Below are 22,250 nucleotides of genomic sequence, written 5' to 3'. Positions count from 1 at the left end.
GACCTACTGACCTCAAAGTAAAACTTGACCTGTATTTCATGATGTGACACCTGTGTACAAAACTTTATCATCCTAGGCTCAAGGTCTCAAGTTATCATTCGGAAACGGTTCAACTGTTCAAGGTCACTGTGACCTTGACCTTTGATCTATTGACCTCAAATTCAAACAACCTGTATTTTATCATGTTACACCTGTGTTACAAAAGCTATGATCCCAGGCCAAAGCGTTTGCAAGTTATCTTGACCTTTGACCTACTGACCCCAATGTCATCTTGACCTGTACCTATGTACCAAAAAATATTTAAAATGGTCAAGCTTTTCATGAGTTATCATCTGGAAGCCATCAAAACCTACTGACTGAAAGGCAGACAAGCTTACTATATGGGGGTATAACAGAACATTCTCTTTAAAATCTCATGAAAAATATTACTTTACTGTAACTATGTTAATTACAATGTAGTAGACATTCTTTACAAAATAAACCAGAAAACAATTATCTAAAATAAGATTAATGAAACTTAAGTATGTTTTATGAGAACTAGACGCCCATGGGCAATATGTCGAGCCCGCCAGCTGTCAGAAGGACTGGGAGTTGTACATGACACTCCTTGTCTCATTGAGGCAAACATTTATGCCAAATAAAAGAGATTGCAAAAGGTTACAATATAAATTATTTACAGTAACAACAAAGGAACGTAAATTAAAAAAAAAAATATAAAAAAATTCGAAGTCCACACAAAAATCCGCACCACCAGAGATAGGTCAAAATACACCTGAAAATTGGATGTAACATGCATGTTGTACTACAGAAAAGTGGTCTTGATTTTTCCCTTTGACCAGTAATAAAAAAGTTACAAATGTAAGCTATTTATAGTAACAACAAAGGGAAGTAATTCTAGGATCTTATGCATGACCCTCCGTCGCATGATGATGAACAATTGTGCCAAGTTACGTCAAAATCCTTCTATGCATCAAAAAGAAATGCTCCAGACAAAGTCATTCTTGTATCTGACTTTTTACCTCTAAGTATGGCCTTGATCTTAGATCTAGGGAACTGGTTCTTCCGCATGACACTCCATCTCATGGTGGTGAACATTTGTGCCAAGTTACATCAAAATCCCTCCATGCATGAAGAAGAAATACTCCGGACAAAGTTGTCATTCTTGTATCATTTGACCTCTAAGTGTGACCTTGACCCTAGACCTAGGGACCTGGTTGTTGCGCATCACACTCCATCTCATGATGGTGAACAATTGTGCCAAGTAACATCAAAATCCCTGAATGGATGAAGAAGAAATGCTCCAGACAAAGTCATTTTTGAATTTGACCTTTGACCTGTAAGTGTGACCTTGGCCTTTGAGATAGGAACCTGGGGTTTGTGCATGACACTCAATCTCACTGAGGTTAACATTCATACCAAATATAAACAAGATTGCTCCATGCATGTCCAAGTTATGGTCTGGACAAACAAATCCGAACGGACGGACGCACATACACCGAACAGACATTTGGACAACTATGTCTTCGCTTCCGCAAACGGGCTCGACAATAACAAAACCAATGTGATAATACATTATCTCTTAAAGTAACAGAGCTTAGTCAATCACTGCTGCTCTCAAAATAAATTTAGTTTCCAAGTAAATCCTGAATTCCTATCCTTAAAAGTTTTTTTTTATTCAAGTTCCCTTGTATTTCTGTCTTTTCATATTTTCTGGTGTTTCTTTCTTGCTTTTCAAGTATACTGGATTTGTTGACCTTCCATTTTGTAGCTGCCTGCTCTCAAGAAGTAAACCTGTAAAACACAAATCAAACATTGTAAATTGATAAAAAGAGACCCCAACCAACTTTCATAAAGATCCCATGAAAAATGTGACCGCTAGAGTGGTCACAAGCAAAAGTTTACGGACGCACGCACGGACGACGGACGCAGCGCGACCACAAAAGCTCACTTAAAAATCAATATCTGAGAACCGCTTCCTCCGGTAATACTAAGCTGTAAACAAAATTAAACCATTTGTTGATGTGATTTTTGGGAAATGTTACCTTGCATTTTGGGATGCTGGGAAAAAAATGCAATATTTTTGGATTGGGAAGTTGCTGAATATAGGCCTCTTTTCATATAAGGATGAAAAAGCTCTGCCGGCTAACAATTTCTGACAAGAAATCATTTTCAAAGTTTTTCTTTTCGGTGAGTTCTATATGGAATTAAATTCTTTGGTAATTCTGAAAGAGGACCACCCCATGATCATTCTGTGAAGTTTGTGTAAATCTGCCCCAAGGGTTCTGAAGAAGATTTTTTACAAATTGTCGACATATGACGAACATCAACTCGTGTTGTCACCCTGTGACATGTGATCGAGCTAATAATTGTTTAAATTTGCATACATGCATTAATTTTTATGGTTTTGTCCAGAAATGTTTTTTCATCAAGAAAATGAAATGGGAGTCTTTACTAAGGCCTAAAAATCCTTTGTTTCCGGTAACATGCTAAAAAAAATTAGGGTAGGTAGGTCGGAAAAACTTTTTCTTTGGATTTTTTAAAATTTTTTTTAGGGAGACTTTTTGGAAATTATTTTTGTGTCAAAAAATTAATACAAATAGGGGTGTTATGCCTCTAGAGCATTAGTAAGTTGATTTATAACATCACGGCCCATGTTTAAAGCATAAAAAGTGCAGTTTTGCAACTTTTTGTCAAAAAGTTGAAAAAAAATGTTCTCAAAGGCCATAAAAACATTTAGGGTCTGGTCAAAAATTTATGGTAATTCAGGATACAGGAAACAGACGATTTTTTTACGCCTAATGTTCCTTGGTATTTGATTCTGTGCACTGACTCAATCGCAAAAATCTGTCCACACAAATACTAATTTGTATACAGTAATTATCATGCTTTTTGAATGATTGAAACTGCTGCCCACAGCTGCAACTATATGATAAAGAAACAGAAAGATAGAAATACTTTATAAGCTGCAAGCAAGTGGTTTCAGTCTGTCAACAAGCACTTTGGAGCAGTACAACAGTACTCTGTACAATAGACCAAGATGCCTGAAAATAGTGAAAAAGTGAGCAAATTAAGAAAACATGGACAACTAGCAGTTTTGAAATTTCAAAGGTCTAAGGGCTAACATCTTTTTTGCAGTTTTTCAATTTTCATGCCAATAAAATGACCCCAATTATATTATTGGCATGGCGGGAGAAATTTGTGAAATAAAACTTTTTTAATGAAAATAAAACAGTAGCAAATTTTGTCAAAATGTACAATGAAACAAAGTAAATGCGGTTAAAAATTTCAGTTTTGAAAAAGAAAAGTCACTGTATGAGTATAGGTTTGTTTACACGACTGACCAGCCAGAACAGCAAAACATTACTTTAACCCAGTGAATTCCAGGTACCTTTTGACTTGGTGGTCTATGACCTTCACTTTGCTCGATATCATTAAAAGGCAAAAACAGACTTGTAAAGCAGCTAGAAGAATCTGTTCTGCCTTCCTCAGTTTAGTATGAACAAAGGAGCCGACAAAATGCTACAATTGTTTATTGGTATGTGACGGTCATGATTCATAAATGTATAAATATAACTTTAAACATATTTGAGTATGTGTGCAGTGTACAAAATTCAGATTTCAACTAACCCATTCTGGCAACCAGATAGAAAATTTTCCAAGCCTGACACCAAATTATTATTTCACATGCCTGAACTTAAAGCTGAATTTTGAACCATAAAACAACTGGTCTAGCTCATACCCTCAAAATTACTTTATCATATTGTTTGGGACATGATCGACTGGGGATTCCTAGAACAGGAATTGAATGCGTCGGAACAAGTAATGTGAGCGGCTTCAGTTTGCATTTGCAGAGCTCAAATTTAACTTTTTTGACCAACCAGGCCTTTTTTTCATCAATTTGGGAATGCCACCGATACCGGTGGAATTGGGAAAATGCTCTCGGAAATTGTCTTAATTGGGACAATTTGAAAATTACCAAAATCTACATAAATGTGTATTTGTGTGAAATATTAGTGAATTGCATTTCAGGAATTGTTCAGCAGTATTGTAATTTACCTAAATATACATACAAATTAGCAAAACTATTTTAACCCAGCAAAAACCCTAACAGGTATAATCATTTGGGAATTTTAAATTTAACTTTGGGAAAAAAAAACATACTTTTTTGCATTGGGATTACCTCCTTTTACAGGAGGTAGATTTATAGGGGAAAAAAGCCCTGCCAACGTACTAAAAATTTTAGCACGTAGCTTTTTTTCGTGTTGCTAAATCTGAAATCTACTTGCAAATTTAGACTTTCAATTAAAAATGTTAGAATATCCTAAAAAATCATGCTAGAACATCAATATTGTTTGCACGGTTTTCCTTGGCATACAATTTTGTGCGTTATAACTCAAAATGACCCTCAAAGTAATTCGAAATGCATCATTGATGGCGTAACTTAACTACTGGCTGAAACTACGGCAAGGCAAATTTTCGTACTAAATATTATAAATACCCATTCAACTGTATACATGTAAGAATTAGTAAGATAGCCTGCGTTCTAGATTTAATTATAAGATAGACATCTACATTTCTTTTAATATAATCAGTAATCCATTCAACAAAAAATGGCTAACCAAAAAAGATGTTGTGTTTTCTGTTATCCTTAAATGAAAGCGAATCTACAAACATTAACCAAAACCGCAACAATTTTGACTATTATTTGTATTTGCAAAATAAATTGTGTGAAATTTTTATCTTAACTCGCATTCCATGAAACTGACTTGCATTTAGCGGGTCCAAAATTTGAGCCCTGTGATTTGTGAAAGTAATTATATCTTCTGCATGATTATGGTTCCGACTAACTCTTAAACTCTTGCATTTATGGAACAGTTTGAATTCAATTCCTTCATAATTCTGACCAACTAATCGAGCATGTTTCAGAGCTCCAGATAAGGGCTGTATTTTTGTAATTACGAATTTGTTAGGGATCAGATATGACTTAATCTTAAAATGTGGCCATATCAATATGGATTTATTTTAAAATGTGGTTGTATCAGTACGACATGTAAACAGTATTACATATTCCAAAGAAAGATCGAGCTTAACTGCATGTCTGCGCCAAGTTGCGCTTATCAACGCTATCCCGACTGTTGACAATTTGCACGGTGTCAAATGAGTGTGGTATATACGAAACAAACGCCAATAGCATAATGAAATGATTAATGTAATGCATTAACACATAATTTTTTTGGACTTCAAAAATTATGCATCATAAAAATCTGAAAGGGGAAATAATTCTACCAAAACCGAAGGCAACCAAGTTATTTTTATTTTAATTTGTGTTATATGAACCAAGTTTGAAAGAAATATCTTTATTTTTTTTCAAAAAATGTTAGTTTTTATGTCGAAAGCCCGATCGGGCAATGTTACCAGCCTGTTTAAAATCTATATTTTTTTCTATAAGCCGATCCGATTCCCTTTATTTAGGCTGAGCACAGCTTATCGGCAGAATCATAAGCTCAACTTGCACGGGTGTCAAATGAGTGTGGAATATACGAAACAAACGCAAATAGCATAATGTAATGCATTAACACATAATTTTTTTGGAATTCAAAAATTATGCGTCTTAAAAATCTGAAAAGGGGAAATAATTCTCCAAAACTGAAGGCAACCAAGTTATTTTTATTTTAATTTGTGTCATATGAACCAAATTTGAAAGAAATATCTTTACTATTTTTCAAAAAATATTAGTTTTTATGTCGAAAGCCCGATCGGGCAATGTTACCAGCCTGTTTAAAATCTATATTTTTTCTATAAGCCGACCCGATTCCCTATATTTCTAAGGCTGAGCAATAAGGAATTTCTATGATTTTTATGGGTGGGGTGTTTGTTTACATTATTATTATACAATGGAAAGTTAGTTACTCACGTTTCTAAAAATGTCAACTGGTCCAACCATGCACATGCTGTACTGGAGTGCCGTCCATATTCTATATAAAAGTAAAATAATTCCATTTATCAGTCATGCCTGCAAGGCTGCAAGTAAAATCACGGATTTCTTAATTTTAAATGCTTACTGTAGTGAGAAACAGAGAAGTTCAAAGAAACTTAAGTACCGGAAAGGAATTAAAAACGATCTTAAAAGCGACACAAAGGTGAATCTATTCTCTCATTCCCCGAGCTGAAGAACTCGTTGGAGAATGTTTTTGTTTTCTCAAATTTTCAAAATGTCGGCGCCAGTGTAACAGTATCCACTCTCACTCTAAATATAAAAATATTCAAAATGTCGCCGTTTAAAAATGCTACTCAGTATTGAATAAAGCATGTTTGTATCACAAATTATATCAGTGTAGTCACGTTACCGGCTGATTAGCTTCTGACGCAACAAAATTAACAGCTCGCTTTGAATATTCTTTCGTGTCGCAGACATCTTATTGTGCGGATATTGCGTTTCGCCTACTGATCTGACGGACGCTTATTAACATTAACGAAGACCGTGATATCCCGAATTTCATCGGGGTCGTCGCACGCCCATGGTCTAAACCGGAACTCCATATTTTTTTATTTGGATAGTATGTGTTGTTTGGATACCCTCGTATGTTACCGTAGTGGGATTCGATCCCGATTTTCGTCGCTTCGCGACGAAAATCGGTAGGATCGATTCCCTATTAAGGGGACGCATATTGCTACTTTCACACTTCATGCATAAATGAGGAAGGAATTTAAGAAATTGATGGTGGGAGATAAAAAAACCTATTCCTAAATTGATAAAATACTCATGGACACCTGTAATATTCAGTACTTTGTGGATAAGGATGTGGTACTATGAATGTAATAAGAAAACAGAGGTCTTCGTGAAAGTACAGCCAACACAAAATATTAAGCTTTTGTATAAAGAAAAAACAGGTTTTGTACAATACCAGGGTAACAAATAATGTAGTACTTCTGAGTTTTTCTTTCTAACGTACCAGGTTTGCTTAAACAGGTAAATATTTAATGCCCCGTCATCTCAATTTGGGATCGACGCCATCTTTCTAATTGATAAAAATGTAAAAAAAAAACAAAAAAAAAAACAACAGAGTGGAATTAACATTGCAGGGGCATACCATGACATTCTATGAAAAGAATAACTTAGTTTAGGTATCTAAGATGCTACACTGGTCGGGTGGGTTTAATACATAACGTAATCACTTGAATTTATCTTGAAAAAGTGGTTAATTTTAGTTTATTTATGTGTTTTTTTATTTTCCCACGACTTCTCGGCGATTCACTGCAAAAAGTATTACCGGGCTGGACGAACGGTAACTCTAACCATACAACGAGAGACAACATGTGTCAGCACGTGTATCTTTTTAAAAAACTATCGATGTTTATATAATTTCTTATCAAATAAAGAACGTATTAAGAAAATATGTCTTCAATATCTGAAAATTATAAATTTGTATAGACCTTTATCAAAAAATATTACTTACAGCGGACTATTTTCCGAATCGAAGTAATTTCCGCTTTCTGTTGTAAGGCAGTTCCGTTATAATTTTGGACAACAATAACAAATACAAAATGAACTAATAAAGTCACATATAAACTGGCTGCTACTCACATCAGAGGAAGTGTAGTTGTTAATACAACATTCTACTTGTTTATGAGATAAAGTTTTCCTTGAACTGCATTATCAATTAATTACATTTAGATGGTATTGCATTTATAACTTAACTGACCCCGATTTTTTTTACGTGAATGACAGCAGTCTCGTGCAACACGTGGAAACAGAGTAATAAAAGGACGGTGGAGAATTCGAGGACATAAAAGTAAGGATAATTGTATTTTTGTCAAGTTTTTGAGCATTAACATTCCTGCTGTGTATTAGTAAGTTTTGTGAATGAGATTTGAAAGCTATTTTGCACGTATTCACATTGATTCAACCTCTCAACCAAATTTCATACCATATTTTAAAGATGATAAGAAAATACATTTTCAAAAGCTTGTTGAATGTGTTTCGATATTTAAGTGTATTGTATTTCGTGAATACAAAGTTGAAAATTAATAATGGAATCATTTCTAGGCCCTTACTGCAGCAACTCGACTTCTGTAACCATAATCGTTTAATGTATTAAGGGGAATATACTCTTAGTTTTGGAATGTGGCCTTCCTTGACCACCATATCTTTTCATATGCACTACTTTGTAAACAAACTAAATACTGTGTTTTAGCTTATAGTATGCAAAATGAAAATAAAGATAGTGAACTTATTTCACTATTTTTCTTGAAATTAGTATTTGTAGGATATTGATAAATGTTTGGACAAGGTAAAATGCTATTATTTTCACACAAAAATGATTAAATGTGGACTTTGAAAAGTATGAACACAACTTTCTTATTTTTTATTAGTACTTTTTTCACCTTTATTCATGTGAGCATTCCTCTGTGTATTAATAACAGTTGAAACAGAATGCATTTCATGTACCGAAACCTTGTACTTTTTTGCAGATATATTTTATCATATCCCACCAACTTCTTTCTAATTTCAAAGTCTGTGTCCCCTTAATCGATTATCACACTGATGACAGATATGGTTCGAAATGTGCACCTTAGCACAAACTAGTTTAAACATAATCACCATAGAATCAAAGGTTACTTTTATTCAAATTTGTGCAGAGGTGCACATTTGGGTCATATATGAGACGCTGTGCAACATCTTGCAATCACAAAGACACAAACAGATTGTGATATGGGTTCAAACTGTATAAATCTGATCCTTGTTTTACTTAATTGAGGACAGTTTTGAACAAGGGTCGACAGAAATGGGGACGAATCTGAGTTTTATTTTCGCTACTGTATGATAGCGTAAATTGTCCTGTTTATCACAATAAACTCCTAACCAGATTTGAAAAATGGAAACTACAGGCTTATAGGAATATGTAAAAATGGAGAATTGTGTGACACTGTGCGTCTATGCTCGTATTTATGCAGAAATTTAATCTCTTACCTACCTTTCCGTCATGTTTTGCACCGCTACGCCGGTGATGCTAGAACGGCGCATTTAGCGTGGCCCGGATTAAGCCGGCAGCTGAAACTTGACTTAATCGTGTGACTCGCCGGTACTGGAAGTTTATATCGGCGTACGCCGCTTAGGCAAATGAAGTTCTAGCAACGACTGTAATCGGCTTTGGATGTTTGCAGGTAGTCTTTATATAATTGTTCAATAACCTTTGTCATTTGGTAAAAATTGTAATTGATGAATTTATGTTTATGTTTTTTTCAAAAGTGATTTACTTCGGATTTTACAACCGGAAGTTGGAAATGGTATGGCATACTACCAAAACGGCGATTTAGGTAGTGTTAGTTTGCTGGTAAAATGAACGACTTAAATATTCTTCTTCTTAGTTGTGCTCAGCGTAACGAAAGATGAATGTTTTTTCGTTCTTCTGAAAGGTTGTTTACATTGATAACTGAGATTCACTTAGAGTTATCAGACGGTAAAAAATGACTAAAAATGCGCAATTTGCAACCTGTGTACTATTTCATGTCATATTAAGTGGGTAGGATATGTTAATGCATATATATTTATTGAATAAGCTTCAAGCGCCTGTGCGTCAATATTCCCGTGTTTTAATGAAAATGTGCATGTTTTTTTTTTCATATTAGAGTTTATAAAATTTTATTTGTATATTAATCTCAAAATGTTTACATTTTGCTAAAATAATGTGAACATCTCTTAACGTATGAAACGTATGTGCATTTACATGTAAATCCATATATTATATGTAAGCCTTCATTTTGAACACTTCATGAAAGTATATGTAGAGTATGTTATAATAGCATTGTAAACTGCAGAGTGTAGCTTTCGAGATATGGCATAACAGTCTACACAATGCGGCCAAACAACACGACTCGGCAGCGATATTGATCACTATCGCTGGTAAATGTACAACTGTTGCTTGAGGTTCGTGTTTTATGCAACTACTATTTGTACACTCATCGGCTTTGATGTTTACTACTAACTTTCTTTGAAGTTATGTTGATATTAATGTATATACATTTATGAAACCGTACCAGACGCAGCGGCACTGAAGAAGTTTGGAATCTTCTTCGTCTTCTTCTTTAAACTGGTACTCGGCTCCTACTCATCCGACATCACGCTCTCCTTTCGTTTACAGAAACAACAAAATTATTAGTAGTATATATGACTTGGACTAGTGAGAAATAATGTGCGATGGGTCATTAAAGCAGCAGATGCACTTGAATAATATAAGCTTTGTTTTATTCTTGTATCGTTGACGATTCATTTTAAAATCCAATTTGTATAAATACATATATGATTATTAACAAAGCTTTCTATGTTCAAAGACCTGTCTTGTGTCGATGTATCTTTTCATCAAATGCTACTTTATGGCGTCTTACCTTTAACCAGTGGCACAAAGTATCGGCAATGTGTCCTATATATAACAAAGCTTTTCCATACCTCGTCCTGGGAGCAACCTCCCCGGCTCTCATTGGTGATGACCCAAAGGACGTGTATTGTGTGTTGAAGGTGATTCGCCGTTGCCCATACTACTCGAGCATCATCTACTTCCTTGTATTGCTCCCGTAGTAACGAAACCAAATCCTCAGAATACATGCCGTGCTCACTGGATGTCTCTAACTGCAAAATATGTGTACACATACATGTATAATTTTACAAATTAAATTAATTTTCAAACCATAAATAAGCTCCAGCGTGTTCTAGCCATCTATAGACCTTGGTTACAGAAAACACATTGATCATACACGATTCGATTAACATCTAGAATCTAAGGTATCGGTATGAAGAGTTTTATTACATATTTATAAATATGCACAGAAAAGGAGCACACATGTTTAACGATATTCACGGAAGAGTATTTGATATAAAGTGGATCAATACATTCCCTTTAAAGGACAAGACATCAGTAAAATAGGTGTTAACCTCATTTGCCATGTGGCCCGCGATATCGCATCGAAGTCAAGTCCCATCCCATCGACCCGAATGACTGTTCCAATTGCATTGAAAAAAATATTGCCATCCTATGGCACATTTTGGAGGAGTTTCAAACCCAGACGCATAACATCGCTTTTCAGTGAGTTAAGGTCTTCACATATTTTATGGTCCTCACTCATATGGGAAAATTAGACCCATCGTGAAAATCACCACAAAAGCCGATAATAAGTTTGGCCAGGTAAATCTGCTGTCGAGACTGTTCGGTAGTTTTCGGCCTACTCCTTACTTTAGGCCGATATCTAACCCTTCTTCGCCAATGTACCGTTACAATAATACTTTTGATCATACGGATTTAAGGAATATTGTTAAATCTAATTTACAGTGATTGCAAAGATAAATTAGAAAATAGAAACCTAAATGATATTTGGTGGATTAATCTGAATACCACTTATAGCGGTATTTTCAACAAACACATTATTATAAAACCGAACAATCACTTTGCAAAAATAATTTCTGCTATCTTACAATCAGATCGAAGCTCGCTTTTATAATACTTTGTTTGATGATTATGGTTATGAAATAAAGGTTTTAAATATTTTTTTTTTTGTGTTTCAAATAACTGCACATTTATTATTATGTCGTGAGCGGTGTCCAACTAGTTAGAATCTTATGCCAGCTCGAAGATCGAAATTCAACTTCATAACTTACCGAATTTTGATCCTAAGCTACAACTGAAGATCGAAAAACGTCTAATTTCAAAAAAGCTTTTAATTTCGGGCCAGCTCAATGATCGAAATTCATAATATTCCAAAAGCCAAATTTCGATCTTGTATTGAATAAACAGCCTGTTCAAAGATTGATATTGAATTGAAAAAGTCAAATATCGAGCAAGCAATTAGTATCGAGCCATTTCGAAAATCGTACTTCAAATTTTGAAAAGCTGAATTTCAGTATAATACTGAAACTGCGATCTGCTCAAGATCATAATTCAAAGATTAAAAATCGTGCAAGATCGGATATATCGAAATTCAAGTTTTTAAAAATCTAAATAGATTATTCCCTGTATTATATTTCAAGCCTGCTCAAATTTTCAGAGCAATCAAATCTAAAACTGAGATTGAATGTGAAACTAACTTTTGAAACAGCTAAATTTCGATCTTGCATTAATTTTATTTGCGAGCTTGCTCGACGTTTCGAAAATGTAGCACTGCATGTCGAACAAGTCAAATTTTCAATCTGAATATCGAGCAGGTATTGAATTAAGAGCCAGTTTAAAGATCGCAATTTAATTGTTTTTAAATGCCGATTGACTAGAAATTCATGCTAGCTCAAAATGCTTAGTTTATACTAATTTGTTTTATCTCAATTGTGATGAAAGCTTCAAACTTATTGTAACCACTCTCGTGTCCGCTTCCTGGAAAAACCAGTACTGGTGTCATATGAGAAGTCATGGTCGTGACCCCTGTGGGGCTCGAACCCACGACCCCTGGGTTGAGCGGCCAACACATTATCCACTAGACCACCGCTCCCCTCAAAATATTTAAATTTCGATCTTCCTGCTGCCTCTTAAATTAATTCTGCCTCGAAATTCGACGATTTCTTTTGATTTTAATTTCGATTTCCGAGTTTGTGCGAAATTCAATGTAAGCGAAATTCAACGTCATCCTTTCGAAAATTTGAATTTTGATCTTCTACTTATAACTTGCCCAAAATGTGCCGCCTCAAATGTCAACGTTTTGAAACTTTTAAGTCTTTTTTCTTCTTACACGCTCGAGATATAATTCAAGCTCGAAAGACAGACTCGATGTTCAATGCTGGCTCGAATAAAACACTGAACATTTCTGTCACAAATTGACATACGGGCCTTATTTTATCTGTAGTGTAAATGCAGGTATTGCATCATCTTTTTGTAAATTTTTGAGTTATTGAGGTAAATGTCAGATTTCACGCATGAAATACCTCTCATGTTTTTCTGTATTTCATAACTTAAATTTCCATGTAAATTTCATTAAATTCTGTTCAGTAATAAGAAAGTTGATATTTTATAAACTTCAGTAATTTATGTTTTTATCCCCAAAACCACTATAATGGGCCTCAAATTGTCAATTTAAATTCGCGCCAAAGTTAGTTAGATTTCCCGGCTATATCGTGAATCCCGTGAAAATGACAATAGTCATAGCTCACGCTTAGCCGTGAATCCCATGAAATTTAGTATTTGGCGGGACATTATCCTTTAAATAGACTGGACTAGATAGCCTGGCACACCACCTTACGACTTTATAGACGAATCTATGTCTGAATTATTTTCTTGCTAGAAATTTATGCTCGATCGAGCTTCTTCCGCCAGACGATTTTCCTGTGATGTCATAACCCGAAGTACAATGCCCAGGTTTTACTTGTCTTCACTCGCCTGGTTGAATTTCCCAGCCAGAGCTTTTGTCCATGTTTCCGTCCCCGGTTGTTTTTTGTTTGGTTTTTAAAAAATCAAGCAATTGTTTTTCTCCAAAATTTCGCGTAACTAGTTCATACACCACAATTATTTTTTTCATACATTTGGGATAAATAACGTCTGAAAAATGAAAAAATGGGATCGAATTATTTGGTGGGGAATTCCGATGAAACCCTACATGCTGGTGCTTGAATAGTGTAAGTGAACATTTCCGTATGAATAACGTCTGAAAATGCAACAAATGGAATCGAATTATTTGGTCGGGAATTCCCGATGAAAACTTACATGCTGGTGCTTCAATACTTTAACTGAACATTTCAGTATGAAAAACGTCTGAAAATGGAACACATGAAATCGAAATATTTTGTCGGGAATTCCCGATGAAACCCTACATGCTGGTGCTTGAATAGTTTAAGTGAACATTTTATAAGGAATTTACGCTGAATAAGTCATTTTGGTGATTAAATTCGTACTGACTACACAAAATGTCTTGTTTTGTTATGCAAATGCCTTTATTTTGACCGCTGAAATACATTTTGGACCAAAACAGAAAAAAAGATTTTCCGTTTCTAATTTGGACAGTGATAATATGTGTAAAAACGATGCCAATAGGATAGAAATGTGTACTTATAAAACTACCTATAAAAATCTTATTAAGACTAAGAAACGGAGATATGAATTAAATAAAATCAGAAATATTGAAAGATTACGCCATTGCAATCCGAGAGAATTCTGGAAACATTTTTCACGTAAAAATACGTCTAACAACAGTATTAGTATAAATGAATTTTACAAATTTTTTTCGGGTCTAAATGCACAGTTGCCTAACGATAGAAATATTGATGCTGAGCAATTCTGCGATAATCATGACTTTGGAGGTAATGACTGTGTATATGATGAATTAGATATGCCAATTACTGCGTCCGAGATACAGGCGGTGATAAGTAATCTAAAAAGGAATAAGTCGTTTGCTGGTGACCAGTTTTGAATGAATATTTTATTGAATCTTGCGACATTTTGTTGTCTCATCTTGTTGACATATTTAACAGTATTTTAGGCAGTGGCTTTTTCCCAGACAGTTGGATGGAAGGTATTATTGTGCCATTATTTAAGAAGAATGATCCTTCAGATGTTAATAATTATAGGGGTATTACCTTAGGTAGTTGTTTCTCTAAAATATTCACAGGTGTTTTAAACAAAAGAATAAGCAATTGGATTGAAAGTAATAATATAATTAGTGATGCGCAGTTTGGTTTCAGAAAAGGGTGTTCACATGTTGACGCAATTTTGTATTGAATGCTATAATTAGTAAAGTTCTTAGTGAAAATGGACGTTTAGCATGTGCATTTATTGATTTTAGTAAGGCGTTTGACAGTATCTATCGCAATGGTTTATGGTACAAACTACATCAGTTAGGTATTACTGGTAACACTTTAAGAATTATCCGTGATATGTATTCCAAGGTGAAAGCTTGTATAAGAGGTTGTAAGTCTTACTCAGATTTTTTGAATGTTCAATGGGCCTTAAACAAGGGGAGGTAATTTCTCCTCTATTATTTTCACTCTTCCTTGAGGATTTAGAGTTATATTTACTTGAGGGTGTTAACAGTGGTTTAGCTTGGATGACATATCATTTATTTTGATGCTGTTTGCTGCGATATGGTTATCCTTGGTAAAACTCCATCTGATCTCCAACGAAGTTTAGATCTTTTAAATGTGTATTGTAAAAATTGGAATCTACAAGTCAATCCAGACAAAAGTAAGATTGTTGTATTTAGAAGAGGGGTCCATTGAAATTAACCGAAAAATGGACGTATAATAATATGCCCTTAGAAACTGTCGATAACTTCAATTATTTGGGGACCGTATTTAATTACACTGGTACGTTTTTATTAAATCAAGAAACGCTAGCAGGGAAAGGATTAAAAGCTTTAATGTTTTGTTAGCGAATACAAGTAAATTTTGCTTAAAACCTAAAACTCTATGTCAGTTATTTGACGCCTTTGTTGGCTCTACACTTAACTATGCATGCGAAGTCGTGGGGTTTTGGTAAATCTAAAGAGATTGAACGAATACATCTTAAGTTTTGCAAACTATTGTTACATGTTAAAACATCATCTTGCAATATGGGTGTATATGGGGAACTGGGAAGGTATCCGCTATTTATAATAGATATATACGCATAATTAAATATTGGTGCAAAATTATTCATTCTAAAAACTTATTGTTAAGTATTTATATGAAGCAATGTTGGATGGTTGTAATAGAGGAGTTAAAAATTGGGCTAGTAATGTTAAGATGCTGTTAGATACCTATGGTTTTTCATATATTTGGAATAATCCATTATATTATAACTTGAAATCTTTCCACTTACAGTTTAAACAACGCATAATCGACGTTTTTGTTCAAAATTGGAACAATAGCCTTTCCAACAGTCGTTCTTTGTTTGCATATAGAAACTTTTAAATGTGTTTTTGAGTTTGAAAAATATTTAGATCTGTTACCTAATAAATATAGAATTGCTATGTCAAGATTGAGATTATCTTCCCATCAATTACGTATTGAATCTGGACGTTATGGTGCTGATAGAATAGACCGCAATTTACGTATTTGTAACTTTGTCATACTGGTGATATTGAAGATGAATATCATTTTATCATAATTTGTCCTTTTACAGAGATATCAGAAAGATGTATATCAAACCATATTTCTATGTAAGACCAAGTGTTTTGAAATTTACTGAACTTATGAGCACTACACAACATTCAGCGCTCTTGAAACTTGGAAAGTTTGTATATCATGCCTTCTTATTACGTCGTCGAATGTACTAGCTGTTGCATAGTTTCTTAGTATTATGTACGATATTGTCTTTATATAATATTACAATAACCAATAAGGATACCTATACAATGATTATTTCTTAGTTCACAATATTGTCAATCATATATCTTGTTCCATGTTATGTTATTCCAATTCAAGAAATGCTTAATTACTTACATCAATATATAATTAAATATTTTGAGTTTCAACCTCACGTATTGTTAGCTTCAGCATATTTTTGAAGGTTTACGATATTTATGATGTTCTATGTGTAAACTTGTCACTATAATTATGTTTATATGTTTTCCTGTATGTAACTAGAAACAGTATCTGTTTACGTTACAAATAATAAAATAAATTGAATTTGAATTTTGAATTTTGTAAATGATTATTATAATCAATAAACTAAAAACTATGTTGTTTGGTTCAGTGTTTGCCAAATGCATTTTCTTTCTTCAGATTTTGTTTGCTGGCTTGATTGCTATAGATGGTCAACCATTATGTCCAGTAAGTATATATATTTTCTTACTCAACGGTTAACTAGCAACATATGTAAAACTGGTTTGTATTGATTCAGAGTACACTGACAGCATACCACATCACAGATATGCGTCACAGATATTGTTTGCAATATTCAACACTGAAATTATACGACAACTTTGTATTCGTTACAGTTCTCTGCAAACACACAAAATCATTTTAGAATTATAAAAAAAACCCTCGAAAGCACTGACATTGACCCCAGTATACTAACAGGACATGATTGTTTTATCCATTTATGTTTGTTCACTAAAAGCACATGGTAGTTTTGGCATTTATAATTATACATTGACAACGCAAGGTAGTATTACATTTGCCCGAATATATGGACATTGTTTTACACCATTGACATCTATTCCGGTATACTGACTGTAGGATTGTATGGGTAATTATCCCAGTACACTGACAACATTCGATATTGTTATCAGTAATACCGATACACTGACAGCAAATAACATCATTGGCATTTATCCCGATGCACTTGTACGATGTTGTTGGCAATTGACCTTGAATACTAGGCTTACAATATTTAGCGATTAAAGCTAAAAAATGACAGCGCACAATATTGTCGGCAATTGTCCTGGTTCGTTCAGAGTAAAAATGCGCAGCAACTAAATACTTGAACGACGAACCGCATTAAGTCAGAGAATAATTTTGTCTAACATGCTCAATGGCAAAATAGAAATTATTAGAATCGACTTCCATCCATCAGTAATGGGGAGCTTTGACGTTAGAATTGATGTAAAACTGTTCTCTCATTCTGAGTATTGTACCATGTCTAAAACAGTTGTCATTGAAATGGATATTTTCCTTCTTTACTCCTTTGCATAAAGATTGCATTGCCCTAACAGTTTGTTATTGTTGGCGTTGTAACTTTTACTTGTTAATAATGATCAGAAAAATATTTATTTGGCGCCGTTTAAGCAGTTTAAAACTACTCTTTCTTTCAAAGACAACTCTTATTTTGATATTAAAACCATAATATTTTGATATGATTACATGTTGATCGTTGATCTTAAGTTTACTTGTTAAATCAGCTGATCTTAGTGTTTAACTGTCGGAGAGCACATTGCTATTAGCACGGCTAAACCTTTATTGCACGAAGGCAGAGCCCGAGTGACAATACAGGTTAAGAAGTGTAAATAACTAAGTACTGAACGTTATTGCCGTGAGGTGTATATTTTATGCCTCAACACTATAACGACTATTGGATTGTTTGAATCAGTTTATCGTATAAAATATTGACGTTTACGAATTTTCGAAATTTTATCGCAACGACATCAGGTGAAATGACGTCATTTAAATGACGTTGCTCATCAAAGGCTCATTTAGTGCCTGCCCGTCATCTGTTATTTAGCCTGGTATACAGGATTTTCTACTACGTTTGTTACAATTTATAGTGAGGTATAAAACCATAACCGGTTGTATTGCATATTTAACACGCCCTCTTTTTACATTTTAAGTACACAGAGCGTTACCGATGCAGTGCTGTGGGAAAAACTTGTACTGTGGTAAGGAATGGCTATGGTCCACAGACATATGATTGTTTAAGTAAGTATTATACATATATATGTTTTGATTTATGCTACTCTTGAAAAAGGCCTTTTTAAAAGCCGAAAGCGCTCGGGTTTATAGTTAAACCTTTGACACTGTTTGAACATATATTTTCCCATACTATATATATATATATATATATATATATATATATATATATATATATTAGTAGAGAGAATTTATACGAACTAAATCACCAACACAATATACCAGACCAATTACGGCAAAGCGCCTAGCAGTACAAACGAACACGCACATGCATATAATATTTTGAAGCTGTTGCGTATAAATTGTGTTGAACATGAATATCCCTTAGCTTTTAGTCGAATAGGAAAACGACATAATTTAGCCATGTTGGCCTTATTTGAATACGAACTTATACAAAGAAAGAGCCTAGATCCATAACGTTTTAGAAGTCAGGTAAGAAGAAATATAGTGAAACAAGAAACACCTGTAAATAGTGGGTTTCTACGTAAATTAACTTGTTTCAAAAGCTGGAGCTGATTCTGTAAAGACTATGTAATACCTGCAACGTTTAAAAAGCGAAGTGAATGCAAGACTCCAAAACGTTTGCTAATCTTGTCTCTAATTTGAGAAAGTATTGTGTGACTTTAAATTGTGCCAAAATGACAAACTAAAATTCACGACTCAAATAATGAATCATTTCGCGATATTTTGCCAATGCAAAATTAAATTGTTAAATCTTAAGACAGTTAAGACAGTGTAGAATCAACATAGTTAGATTGAGAATACCGAGATTGTTCGTCATGTATAACAAGTTCGAGTACTTTAAAAGTTCCAATAAGAATATCAACAAATGTCTTACCTAAACAAAATAATAAGCACATAGTAGGATGGACAACATGACAATTCATTCCACTATATGAACATGCAAACTTAATTCCGTTCGAAATGCACAGTACAATGACTTTTTGTGACTAGAATACTTTTGCTGTAAATCTCAGTATCATTGAAAGATCTTTTACAGCTTTGTCTATCTGAAGTATCTTATTCCATATACGATCTGATCAAAGCGCCTAGATTTTAAAGGACGTTTTCTTGTACCCTGTAGATATTAGACAGGCAAGACGACTACAGATGGCGATAAACAGAGGCCGGACAGACCGTGGTTGGGATGTGGGACATTCAGAATTTTATCTCTACCCAGGAAGGAGATATGGTCGTGGTCGTTATCCTAGTTTCCGACGGCGTCATGGTGGTAGAGTTTTCGCTCCTGTAGTAGGTGGCGCCGAAATTCCGATTGACATTGGACGACCTCATAAGCCAATTGGCGTTGCTGCTGAAGTTGTACCAACAATCGATGGTGGCCAAGTTGCTTCTAGGCCAAATGTAATCGAAGACAGCTCTGGTCGTGCAAGGCAGAATTTGAACATAGAAAACAACAACGATAATACAAATGTGAGACGCAATAGTGGTAACGTCCAGGTTAGCCAAACTAGCTCAAATACTGCGGCGACTGAACCTGTTGCTGATCCTGGAATCTTTCCTGTAATCCTAGAACCAGTAGTTGATCCAATGCTCCCGGAACTTCAAGGCCCGGTAGTTGATCCAGGCCTTACACTTGAACCAGGTGTTAATGAAGGGATACCTCTAGGATCAGTTCTTAATCCAGGCACTCCTATTGGACCGGTAGTTGTGTAAATATATTCAGGCAACGTTTTGATTTCAAGACTATGTAAATTATACTAGAGAATGTATGGACGAAATCACCACTTATACCAAGAAAGTCAAAAGAATTTGTGATTTGTTTTGTGACTTTTTTGTTCTCTTTAAGGCGTCAGTGCAAACAGAAACTTTAAGAGTTCATTTTTATTTCATTAAATACCTAAAAAGCACGTTTTATGTCCACATTCTTATAAATTGTATAAAAACATCAACCGATGTAACAATATTTCCAATGAATATGACCGTGTCATATAATCATAACATTTAATATAAATGCACTGATAATTTTGAAATATGACAATTAGACCGAACACCTTACAGTTAAGATTTAAAACTTAATGATTATACGTACTGAACAAAACAGGTAACTTGCCATTCACTTTTTTCCATTATCATTAAAATAACGGAAAGTACTTTATTTGAATTAAGCAAACATATCGATCAGCATGATAAAAATAACATATTAAAATTTTAAAAATCGAATAAAACAAAGATATAATATTATTATTTTTACTACAACATCCCATTTTTAAAGATCACAAAAATACATATAAAAGTTTTATAAAACGAGGGAATACCATTTATAAGAATACAGGGGTGTTGATTTTAATTTGTTACTAGAAACTGGTTGAATATCACATACTTTGATATGCCTCTTTTTGAGATTTTATTTTGTTCTTGATGCCATTTTCTTCTCTCATAACATTTTCCGCTAGTTTGTAAATTATTTATATTTCAGTGTATTTTTGTGATTTATGAAAATGAGATAATGGCATTTATATAATGTGTTGAAATTTTGAAATATTATCTTTTAGCGTACGTAAAATAAAGCTACATTTTACTATATGCATTTTGATTTAACATCTCCGATAGATAAATGAAGGTAAACTACATTTCATTTAAATTTTTTGTTAATTACTAAAAAAATCAAGCGTTCTGGGAAGTTATACTGGGAGGAAAACATTTTAATAAAATCTAAATTTATAATCGGATGTCATTTCATTTTTGTACAAACATATCCGTCATCCTTGTACTATATGAACTTTTTAAACATAAATTGTTGCAAACTATAGTATGTTTGTTTAAATTCTATGTTTATTATTGAAACATTAAGAGTTCTGTGAAATTATACTACAAGAACACAATAACAGAAAAAAATCTAGAAACTTCTGACCAAAGTCTAAAATTAGCCTGTTTAAGGAGTAAAATGCGGTCCAGCATTACAATAAACTTTATGTCAAGTCACAATCCCTTTTGTGTTGTCTCGGTTTTTCGAACCCCTCCCCTACCCTTCTATCCCATCAAATTATGATTCCAGTACTGAGTCAATATTTTTTCATGTAGAATTTAAGTAATCATAGCAGGCATACATAAAAAACCCATACAAGACAGCCAAGGTATTCCCCACTCAACGATCGGACACGTGGTTCCATAACCTCTCAAAAAACATATCACTAAATCAAATATAATTCCAGTCTGATTTCTCAGGTGTCTCCCCTCTCAATATCTAAGCAACGCAGAAATGCTCTGAAGTACCAAAAATACCTCGTATCCATGAGATCCTAAAAATTCCAAAATTAAGGTAAAATTTCCCATCCGATTGGACGAAAAACACCATAAATTCTTCAAGAAAGGTGATACAAGCGACCCAGCATATTATAGGCCAATATCGTTAACATCTATTCACTGCAAACCGCTGGAGTATATTTATTGCTCCCCCAACCTATCCCCATATCTGTAAAAAAAAATTATGAACTTCGGCACGGGCTCCGTGAGACGGTCTTCTTAAAAAACTCATTTAATAGGCAGAATTATAAAACAAACATTTTGTAACAAGTAAACAGACCGACCTCATGCTTCCTGATTTCTGTTAAAGGGCTCGAAAAGGTAAACCGCTTAAAACTGTTATTTAAGCTTTAATATTTCTGCAAAAATGGCATGAATATTAATGGTCAAATTGCTGTCTTAAAACATTATTAAAACCTCAGGTAGAATATGTTTCATCTTTATAGTCATCACATAGCTTGACAATGGCCCAGCGGCGTGCACACTCTTGAGAGTAGACGTTTTGAGATTAAACTTGTCATGTTCTGAAAGATATAGCTACCATTTGGTAGTTATCATCCTCCATGATACTTAGAAACTATCACAAGGTTTAACAGACATATACAGGCCCTTAAAAAACATTATTAAAACCTCAAGTAGAATATGTCTTATCTGTATGGTCATGACAATGATCCAGTGGCGTAAAATCAATCGC

General features: G+C 34.1%; 1 protein-coding gene across 1 annotated transcript in view; it reads left to right on the top strand.

Moving 5' to 3' along the window:
• The window catches only part of LOC123553993 (uncharacterized), a 53,157-nt gene extending 31,916 nt beyond the window's left edge, over positions 1 to 21,241 (top strand). The window contains exons 2-4 of the mRNA XM_045343800.2: positions 16,670 to 16,717; positions 18,214 to 18,301; positions 19,377 to 21,241. Coding sequence (XP_045199735.2) covers positions 16,670 to 16,717; positions 18,214 to 18,301; positions 19,377 to 19,966 — 726 coding nt within the window. The 3' untranslated portion in view covers positions 19,967 to 21,241. The remainder of the gene's footprint in view (positions 1 to 16,669; positions 16,718 to 18,213; positions 18,302 to 19,376) is intronic.
• The last annotated feature ends 1,009 nt before the right edge of the window (positions 21,242 to 22,250 follow it).

The sequence above is a fragment of the Mercenaria mercenaria genome, chromosome 7 (assembly GCF_021730395.1).
Source record: "Mercenaria mercenaria strain notata chromosome 7, MADL_Memer_1, whole genome shotgun sequence".
NCBI classification, from domain to species: domain Eukaryota; kingdom Metazoa; phylum Mollusca; class Bivalvia; order Venerida; family Veneridae; genus Mercenaria; species Mercenaria mercenaria.
The sequence above is the reverse complement of the archived record's forward strand: the minus strand, read 5'-3'. Positions and strand labels throughout refer to the sequence as shown.